Below are 11,084 nucleotides of genomic sequence, written 5' to 3'. Positions count from 1 at the left end.
GGATGAAAAATAAAGGAGCCTTTTGCAGTTTGCAGCATTTGGCCAGAAGAAACATTTTAAAAGGTTAAAAAGAAAAAACCCTCACCAAAACACTTTGGAAAAACACTTGAACTTTAAAGTGGACCTGTGACCAGATCAAAAGTGGCTTTTTCTATCAGTTGGCTCCAGAAATATTGTCCTTTTTATTTTGTGCAAATTTCTATGGTCTTTACAAGTGGGCAGCGTCAGAGTAATAATGTAAAGCAGCCTAAAAACACACCTCCGAGAATACGGTGATCACCGGAATAATGGATTGAATAAAAACCATAAAAATCGGCACTGAATAAGATATCCAAATCTCTGGAACCGTATGGTGGATTTAAAAAAAACCCACAGTATACTCGAGAGCAGCGGGAATAAAATAAGAGCAAAAATTGGCCACTTTTGCCTTGGTGACAGGTCTTCTTTAAGGTTTTTGTTTTTTTTACAAGCTGAAATTCTAGTTCATGTGTAGGAGCCCTTTCAGTTTTCTCTTTGTTCCTCATCTGTTTTCCCTCCTGACTTTGGTTCAAGCGATTGCATTTAAGCACCATTCCAGCTTTTGTGTCATTTCAGCTCCAAAGTAATGCCACTAATGTAAGTTCTCTGACCCTAGTATTATACTTATGAGCCGCTGTGTTCAGCTCCTCCAGTCCCGTGCCGCCATCTGACTGATCTGATGTCAGAGGTAATGGTGAAAAGCTCTCACTGTAAGCCAATGAGAGTCTTGTTCTGGCCTCATTCTGGCTCTCATAGAGTTACATTGAGAAGTGACCTCCAGTTTGCCCAGCAATTAGTGGAGTGATTCGATAGGTCACAAACTTCTGGTTACCAACCAGAGTGGAAAAGATAGCAGATTAAGGCCTCTTTCACACTTCCATCTTTCATCTCCTGTCAGAATGCGTCTTTTTGTGAAAAAAATGCATCCTGCAAATTTTCCTGCGTTTTTTCCCCCATAGACTTGTACTGGCGACGCATCACACTGGATCCGTCGGAATTTGGCGGCCCGTCGTCTGGAAAAAACATTGACTGTAACGTTTGCGTCAGGAAAACGTGTCGCGACTCATCCTGCGGCATGCGTCATTGGCTAGAAGGGAAGCCTATGGACGCATGATCCGTTGTGACACGTCATATGAATCTAGCGCTGGAATACGTTTTTTTACACTGAGCATGCTCAGAATCAGGATTTTGTAGCCAATTGGCCAGACAGCCCCAAATCTATATAAACCTGGCCTGGGGCTTCACCCCCATCTGTGCCAGCAAGAAGACAGAAGACAGCAGCCGGCCAGCATCAAGCCAGCCAGTGTCCAGCCAGCCAGCGTCCAGAGGCCTGCTATAAAACCTATGCAGCCAGAGTCCTGACTGTGCTGCCAGAAGCCAGCATCAAGCTAGAGGCCTGCCAGCCAGTGTGAGTACTGCCATTTTTGCGTGCATGTGTGTGCGTGTCTGTGTGTGCGTGTGTGTGTTTGTGTCTGCCTGTGTGCTTTTGTGCATGTGCATCTGTGTGTTGGCGTGCGCCTGTGTGCTTTTGTGCATGTGCATGCATTGTGTGTGTGCCTGTTTGCTTTTGTGTGTGTGCATGCGTTGTGCATGCGTTTGTGTGGTTTTGTGCGTGTGCATGTGTCGTGCATGCATTTGTGTGCTTTTGTACGTGTTCATGTGTTGTGCGTGCTCCTGTGTGCTTTTGGGCGCGTGCGTGCGTGCGTCAGGGTGAGTGCGCGTGCATGTTTTTTTCACTGTGATGTAGTTAATTAAATGTAGTGTGGTGTGTGCAGCATGTGGTTTCAATGTGTGTGTGTAATGGTGATGTGAGTGTGTGTCTTGCGTGTGTGTTTGTGTGTGTTTGTTTTTTTTATTTAATTTTTTTATTGTATTGTTGAAAACATTTACACGTTATGTGCTTGTATTTAAAATAAAGAGCATTGTAGCTCCTAATTGTGATGTTAAAAAAAAGAAGAAAATATATTAAAAATTTTTTTTAAAAAATGTCCGTAGTATCATTTCACAAAGGTAAAATTTAAAATTGTGTATGTACAAATGTCGACACATGCAATACACAGTTGCTTGAGTGTTTATTTTTCAATATAAAAGGTTATAGCAAATTTTTAATGGTGTACTTTTGCTTAATTTAGTTTTAGTGATCTTTTCAAATCACTAGTGTTGAGCGATACCGTCTGATATTTGAAAGTATCGGTATCGGATGGTATCGGCCGATATCCGAAAAATATCGGATATCGCCGATACCGATATCCGATACCAATACAAGTCAATGGGACACAAATATCGGAAGGTATCCGTAATGGTTCCCAGGGTCTGAAGGAGAGGAAACTCTCCTTCAGGCCCTGGGATCCATATTAATGTGTAAAATAAAGAATAAAAATAAAAAATATTGATATACTTACCCTCGGACGGGCCCTGGTTGTCACCGCTGCAATCGCCATGCTTTTCTTCCTAAGAATGAGCGCTTTAATGACCTTCGATGACATCGCGGCTTGTGATTGGTCGCTGAGCGGTCATGTGACCGCTCAGCGACCAATCACAAGCTGCGACGTCATCGAAGGTACTTAACAAGCTCATTCATAGGAAGGAAAACATGGCGATTGCAGCGGTGACAACCAGGGCCCGTCCGAGGGTAAGTATATCAATATTTTTTATTTTTATTCTTTATTTTACACATTAATCTAAATCCCGATACCGATTCCCGATATCACAAAAATATCGGAACTCGGTATCGGAATTCCGATACCGCAAATATCGGCCGATACCCGATACTTGCGGTATCGGAATGCTCAACACTACAAATCACATATGTGGTCAATACATTTTCAACTGTGTGTAGGCATTTCAATTTTACATGAGGATATTTTGGTTATTTTTTTTGGGTGGGGGGGACATGGTTTTATAGCTGGCACATTATTAAACTAGGTAATCCAGCTCAGACAGGTCTTCCTTGGGTATATTTTTGGGGGGTTGTTTCTCAAAACGTTTGTTGGCCTGCTTGAACATTGCTCAGATCATTTGAGCAGGGTGGTTTTTAAATCTTTAACTTTAGCTACTTTGAGGGGTTTGTGGGTCTAAGTATAAATTCTTTATACTTACAGATCCATCAGGGAACACTCAGGCAGCAGGGACCACCAGGACACCAGGGACCACTGAGCCATCAAGCCAGTTTCCTGATGTATAGTAGTTTACAAGTGTCTTTATTTTTGCAGATACACCAGGGACCACTGAGCAACCAGGGACCACCGAGCAACCAAGGACCACCGATACACCAAGGACCACCGAGACACCAGGGACCACTGAGCCATCAAGCCAGTTTCCTGATGTAAGTATTACAGACCACAAACCTTGGAATATCATTTGTATAGTAGCTTACAAGTGTCTTTATACTTGCAGATACACCAGGGACCACCGAGCCGGCAGAAAAAGTCTACTTCTGGGAGCCCTCCTCTACAGTGTCAGCATAGTGAGGTAATTTAATTTTTTTGTTGTTTTTGATGTTCTAGTTAAAATTTCTGTTAAACACTATACAGTATGCATTATGTTTTCACAGGAAGCTGAAGCAGCTGAGGGCCTCTCAGAAGGAGACTGGATGGGTGGAGAAATACAAGGAGCGGGCGCACAGAGTCTAAGTTGTGCCGAAACAGTCGCCTCACATATCACAGTACACATACAATATATGCCTACATCCAACATAATTCTTTTTCCTTTTTTTTAGTCTGCTGCACATGAAGGTCCTCCAAGCAGCTCCCAGAGTCGGCGTCGTAATCGCCGCAGCGGTCAGCCAGCAGTGAGTAATTTTTTTGTTTTTTTCTCTTGGTACTTTTATGTTTCAGTGTACTAATTTATTTTTTTTTGCTCTTTTCACAGGATTCACAGCGTGTTCCCGACTCAGATGGTGAGGACGGCAGACTCGATGTGGACCACCTCATCGAGGAGGTCCGCGAGCAGGAGCCGCTGTGGAATATGGCTGACCGCAGGCATGCAGATCAGTTGGTTACACGTCGGCTATGGCTGGAAGTATGTCACAATGTTGTAGGCAACTGGGAGGACCTTGATCCAAGGCATCAGACTCGGGAACGTAAGTAGTCAAATTTCAGCAATTTCTGGACCAGGTCGGAATGTGTTGTACTTAACTCATTTTTTTATGTCATTCTTCTCTTTACAGGTGAAAGGGTTATGAAGCAGTGGCGGTCACTCAGGGATCGCTTCAAGACGGAGTTTAACAAGGAGATGCAGGCCCCGAGTGGCTCAACAGGATGCAGGTCACAGTACAAGTTCAGCCGTGCATGCCCTGTGTTTCCTAAATATTCAACAGCCCATTGAATAATTCACCATGTTTACCTGTCTAACTTTTTTGGTTTCAGGCAGGGCTTTTTCCTATCAATATATTAATTGGTTTTTTTTCTATCTCACAACACCTTCTGTAGCACTGGGGAGCCTGCTTCTACCTTGGACCCCTCTGGAGCGATCTCTCTGGAGTCAGCCACCGCGGGCCACGTCGTTAGACCCCACCCCTCATCTGGCCCTCCCGGTACCTCTGCCCCATCCACTTTCTCAGCCCCATCCTCTTCAACCGCCGCCAGCACTGGAGCAACATTGCAGCCTTCGTTACTTGAAGCTGCTGGTGAAGAGTTAGCGTTCCCTTTACCCCACTCCTCTGATCCTGCCACCTCTAGACCACCATTAGGTTCACGGCGGCAGCGACAGAGGGGTCCGGAAAGGAGCTATGCTCCTGAGTTCTTGCATCTGAATGCATCCTTCTAGAGCTCTTTCAAAATTTTGGGAGAGCAAGTAGCTGCTGGGTTCAACATGGTGCAAACACGCATCAGTGAACACAGCAGTCGCTTGGATAGGATGCATTCAAATGCAAGGGATTCTCCAAACAACCTGTTTTTCCAACCAATGCTCAGGAGCATGGAAAAGCTGACTCTTGACCAGCAGACGCAGATAATGCAAGGCTGCCATGCTGCTCTAGTGCAGGTCATCACCCAAGCCACTCCAACTCCCACACCTCCCCACACAGCCACTGTCTCTCCTACCATCCCTTTCCAAGCCACTTGCCGTTTCCCAACCCAGGCCCAATTCCCAACCCAGGTCCAATTCCCAACCCAGGCCCAATTCCCAACCTGGGCCCAAATCCCAACCCAGGCTCAAATGCCAACCCAGGCCCAATATCAAACGTCCTCCCCAGCGTTTTCTTCCCTGTCAAACTTTTCTTACCCGTTCACTTTGCCACCTCCACCAACCCCAACCCGCTGTCCAACCTGACCTCCCTGCTCAGCCTCATGTTTTTGCCCCCCCCCTTCCACTTCAAATCAACCCCAACCCAGTAGGCATTCCCCCCCTATTGACGTGGTCCAACCTTCAAGCCCCTCCAGTGGTATCTCCACCCCACAATTTACAGAGTTATAAAAATTTTAAATGTTTTTTGTCTAAAAATAAACATGTTGAATTTTTTATAAAAAATTCTTTAAAAAAAAAGTGTTTACCCCAAAAAAGGGTCAAAAAAATTTGGTTTTACCCAAAAAATTTTTAAAAAAACTTTTAATAAAAATATGTTAAATAAAATTTTGTTTTGTTTTGTTTTGTTTCAAAACTATTTTATTGTTAAGTGTCTTGATTTAACTATGATAAGAAGCAAAAGGTACAAAAACATAACACTCGTTTAAAAGGTATAACATATTAGGTTTATTGGAAAACATACCAAACTTTAGGGAACTAAGTAATAAAACTTGGTGTAAATTTAAACATAACACTTTGTACATAAACACTATTCACACAGACATCAAAGAAAGATCTCAAACTATGTTGTCTTGCCATGGAACTCTGCCTTCAGGTGACATGTAATACTCAGCAAAGTGGTCCCTCATTCTGGAAACCTGCGGCCCGAACAGAGTTGCTTTGGTAATCCCACAAGGTTGTCTGAGAGTCCTCATCATCCATGGAAACTGGCTCCTGGGAAATAACATAATTATGCAGCACCACACAGGCCTTGACAACCTCATCCACAGTCTCTGTGTGCAGTTTCATGGCTGTTAGCAGCACTCGCCACTTTGTGGTTAAAATACCAAACGCGCACTCCACCACTCGTCTGGCTCTAGTTAAGCAGTAATTAAATACTCTTTTGGTTCGGGTCAAATCTCTACTTGAATAAGGTTTTAGTAGCTGTGGTGACAGCTGAAATGCCTCATCACCAACACACACAAATGGCATAGGTGGTCCAGATGTTCCCGTGAGTGGTCTTGCTGGTGGAAAATCATAGCTGTCTCCATATAGACGACGCCCCATCGGAGAAGTTTTGAAGACTCGTGAGTCGTTTGACTGGCCATAGGCTCCAATGTCCACAGCAATAAATTTACAGTTGGCATCCGCTATGGCCATGAGTACCATTGAAAAGTACTTTTTGTAATTGAAGTACTCTGAGCCAGATCCTGTAGGTTTTGAAATACAGATTTGTTTGCCATCTACAGCACCCAAGCAATTTGGGAAATGGCACAGTTTCTCAAAATTTTCAGCACTCTGCAGCCAGATGTCCATAGTCGAATTTAGAATGTATTCCTGATGCAAAGTATCCCTGAGTGCGCGGCAGTTCACTTTTACAATTCCGGCAATTGTAGATATTCCAAGGCGGAACTGGTAATGCAGTGAAGTTAGGTATTCTCTGGTAGCAAGGAATCTGTGAAAAACAAATAAAAATGTTATTAAAAATTGCAAACACCAACATTACATTTTGAAGCAATTTTCACAAATATTATTATTATTATTACTTTTTTAAAGTTTTGATAAACCCCACTGCGGATGTTTTTGTTCTGTTTTAGTGCACATTTAAACCAGCATTTTTACATCTGTGCATTGCTATTATGGGGCAAGTGTTAAACACTGTGGAATGGGCACAAACAATTAAATAATTGACATGCTGCAGAAAATGCAACGCAGTGTTTCAGCACAGTATTTTCTGCAGCATGTTCACTGCTGATGTGGTTTTCCATTGGTTAAACATGTTTACATGGCATTAAATATGAACAATGGTAAAAAAGTAAAATATCAAGTAGGCTTACCGCAGTGTCACCAACAGCCGCTCCGCCGGTGAGATGGAAAACCTCATATATGTGTCCTTCCTTCGGATGACATCCCCAACAAGTTCCACCAAAACATCAAAGTGCTCCTGCCTCATCTGAACATAATTAAAAAATTTATCCGGGTTCTGCCGCAACTCCATGTAGAGAGTTGTATACACGCCCCGGGTCATCCGCTGTGCGTTTATGGGATGTATCCATAGGCATCGCCAGTGATGTCGCTGTTGAAGAATCATCCATCTTGCTGCTGTCTCCTTCTCCTGAGCTATTATTTCCAGCCTATTGGTCTAAAAAATAACATCAGTAACTACGTTCGCAATCTTCACAAGCACTCTTTCTATCTCTGCCACTTTCTCTAAACCTTGTCAAAGATGGGGTGTAAAAACAGTCAATATATGTTTCCCTATTTTCCAGTAGCCAATCACATTTGGGAGACTGCCATTTTTAGGCATGGAAAACGGATCCGTCAAAAAAAACAGATGAAATGGATGGTAAAAACAGACACAACGGATGCAATGGATCCAGTTTTTTGACGGAACCGTCTAGCGGATCCGTCGAAATACTGGATGCGTTGCATCCGTTTTTCACTATTTTTGACGCATCCGTCGATACGTCGCTCCGACGCATTGCGACGCATCTGAAAAGACGGAAGTGAGAAAGAGGCCTTCGACGGCGACTGGTGAATAATAATACTAGGTGGAGGGAATTTAGATTAGTGCCACCACTCCATTGGTAGGTAAAAAAAATAACGATGGAGTGGTAGTGGTGCTTTAAAATTGTCTGATTCCAACACTAGAAAGGGATTCAAAAATATGTTGGTTAAAGGGAACCTGTCACCAGAAATAACGCTATTAACATGCAGATATGCAGTTCATCTGCAGGTTTATAGTGTCATTATGCTGCATGTTGCCTACAAGTAGCAAATTACAGCAGGGAGAAAATTAACTTTATTCTTCCCACCAACATTCGGTTTCAGTCATGGGGGTGGTGCTGTTAAAGTCACCGTTCTGAGCATACAGAGAGGGTGCTGTAACCGTGCCCCCAGCCCTTACTGACAGCCAGCTGTCAGTCAAGGCCGGGGGCTCAGTTACAGCCGCTGCTCTGTGTGCTCAGAATGGTGACTGAACCAGCAGCTGCTGCTCCGCCCCATGACAAGAACCGATTGCTGCCGGGGAGAAAAAAGTTCATTTTCTCCCCACTGCATTCAGCTGTGTGCAGGGGTCAGACGGCATAATGACGCTATTAACCTGCAGATCAACAGCATATCTGCAGGTTAATAGCGTTATTTCTGGTAAAAGGTTCCCTTTAAATGTTTTTTTCAGAATAGAAATCCTAAAAACTGCCTGATTATCTGGATTCTAAATAGATTGCGAACTTGAAAATTTGCAAAACGAACTAATAGGAGATGATTTGAGGAATTAATACAGAGGAGGAAATGTTTCCATACAGTACTGGGGAAGCAAAAGTGGCCATATCCTTAATAATAATCTTTATTTATGTAACACCAACATATTCTGTAGGATTTTAAACTAAGGACTAATAAGAAGATAGTGAGAAAAATGGACACAAGGATAGCGGTCAGTTGATCTAATGAGTGTTTCTGACATCTAGCAATCTCCCTGATCTATCCATTAGCGGACAGGATAAATCATTTTGGATTATCAAACCTATCAAACATGTCTGGTAGTCATTTATTCATCTATATCAATGACAAGAAAAATAAACATACAAAGGGTCCTAAAATGTTTACTGTTAAGCCACATGCACATGTTGAGTGTTTGGTCAGTGTTTCACATCAGTATTTGTAAGGAAAAAAACAGGAGTGGAAAAATCAGAGGAAAAGTATAATAGAAACGCGTCACCACTTCTGCATTTCTCACCCACTCCTGGTTTTGGCTTACAAATACTGAGGTAAAAAACTGACCAAATACTCAACATGTGCACATGGCCTAATAGTTCCATAAATGTCTGATTACAGCATCACTTACTACAGCATAACAGAAGTTTCTGAAAAGCTTCACAAAGATTTCCACATTCATTATAGACAAAAGCGTATTGTGGTGCTGGTGCGCAAAAGGTGAGCCCGGAGTGGGAATGTGTCCTCCTTGATTCATTCTTTGCATGTGTGACATATGAAAATGTAAAAAAAAAAAAAAATCTTACATGAAATGGTTAAGTAAAAACACACATACAACCATGTTACCTGTTTTAGATAAGAGTTGGGTATTTAATTTTAATAATTCACTGTCTCTGTAGCATTTAACCATTAAAGGCATCAAATAAAATTAAATTAATTTGCTCTCAATTCTTCCTTCCCATTTTAGCTTATCTGTAGCTTAACGTCTTAAATCAAAGCCTGCATACTGACAAATTAATAACTATTAGGTGATAAAAATTCTATTATAATTGCAACCAACTGCAGTTCTCCATCTTAGCTAAGCTAAAACCTCCCACATTTTGAATGGATTACAAAATAATTTACATCAATAGCATAAACTTTTTATCAGGGAGATAAATAGGGAAAAACATAATCTGACCATTCTTTAAAAAATTAAATAGATAGATGTAATCCATTGTACCACTATTTTGTATTTGGACTGATTGTCCAACCATTTCTGTTATGAGGTTAATATAACTAAAGCGCTGATTGTTTGGTTCCAAGTTAATTAGGACAAGTCTCTGGAGATTGTTTTTTCTTTTTGCCCAATGCTTTTGCCCTTCCCACAGCCAGTGACTGATAGGACTCTCCCTACAAATGCACATAGAGAGAGACCTGTCACTCCAGGACAGCAAGCGGGGTGAAATCGCCGGGGATCAACCTGTTAAACTAGTCTTCCATGCCGTTTGGTAACAATTAAAGTATGTTCTTCTCTGAAATGCTGCAACATTTTCGAGTAAAACATACCTGGCTGATGTCATGCAGCCAGTGCCTGATACATAATGTCCATGGATCGGCATGTGCACTACCCCATAGAATAACATTGATCCAAGTGTGATCTGATGTTTTGTTGGATCGCACTTGGACCAAAAATATAGTCATCTGCACAAGCCGAAAGGAAAGGTCATCAATATCAGATTGTGAGGGTGCGACACAAAGCACCCCCAACCATCATCTGTTCTCAATGCCAGAGGCAGCCTGTAGTTAGCAGTTGCAGAGCTGAACAGTACAACTCTGTCACCTGTGTAGTGGTTGCTGCCAGGTACTGCAGATCTGGGAGCGACATAGAAGTAGTAAGTCAACCCTGTCATGCTTTTCAAACAGAAAACCATTTGTGACCCGGCAGGAGGAGGAGGACACATCCCTGTCTTTTTCTTTCCAGTCTCATATTCACAGTAGGAGAGATTACATACGACAAACACAGGAAATGCTCATCTTCATGTCTTCAATGAAAGGGCTATCATATAAGTGTATTTCTGCAGATTGATAGAAAACGGTTCAGTTTTACACTGTCCTTCTTACCAGCTTAACTTACAAATCAAGCCATTTACACTGTAAAATTACAGAACACAAAATGTATCATTAAGCAGTCCGCTAAAAATAATCTCCACATTTGCAAATCATTTAGCATTTAGCCTTTGCGTGCCTCCAAAATCAGTAGAATTTCTTTCTCATTACGCATTAATCTGGCCCCGAATAACCTCAGAAATCTCCATGAGGTGGAAGCAAACCAGCTTTAAGGCACCATGCAATTTGCTCTGCTTGCGTTAAACAGTGTGTTGTATGTTCATCCTGCACGCAGACCGCAGGATCCGACTGGAGAACAGATGACAGTTTAACACGGCGACTCCGACATGATTCTGTGTCAGACAGATACATCGGGGAATATTTCCAGATCCATCTAATGGTCTACCTTAACGAAGCTGCCATTGCTGTTTGTCTATGAAATGGTGCGTAATTATTGCACCAGAATACGTATTGCTTTGTGACATAAGCTGCTTCTTTTTTTCCTCATTTTTCCAGTTCCTCTACTAATTTAACAATTATTT

The 11,084-nt window shown here is 42.3% G+C and overlaps 1 protein-coding gene across 1 annotated transcript; it reads right to left on the bottom strand.

The window, feature by feature from the left end:
* Positions 1-5,871: 5,871 nt before the first annotated feature.
* Positions 5,872-7,240, bottom strand: LOC138643314 (uncharacterized). Its single transcript, XM_069732242.1, has 2 exons — positions 7,080-7,240; positions 5,872-6,697 (listed from the first exon to the last, which is right to left on the bottom strand). Exons 1-2 carry the CDS (start codon positions 7,238-7,240, stop codon positions 5,872-5,874), a joined length of 987 nt encoding a protein of 328 aa, XP_069588343.1.
* Between the last annotated feature and the right edge of the window lie 3,844 nt (positions 7,241-11,084).

Source organism: Ranitomeya imitator, chromosome 6 (assembly GCF_032444005.1).
Source record: "Ranitomeya imitator isolate aRanImi1 chromosome 6, aRanImi1.pri, whole genome shotgun sequence".
Taxonomy (NCBI): Eukaryota; Metazoa; Chordata; class Amphibia; order Anura; family Dendrobatidae; genus Ranitomeya; species Ranitomeya imitator.
This window is presented reverse-complemented; position numbering and strand designations above follow the sequence as displayed.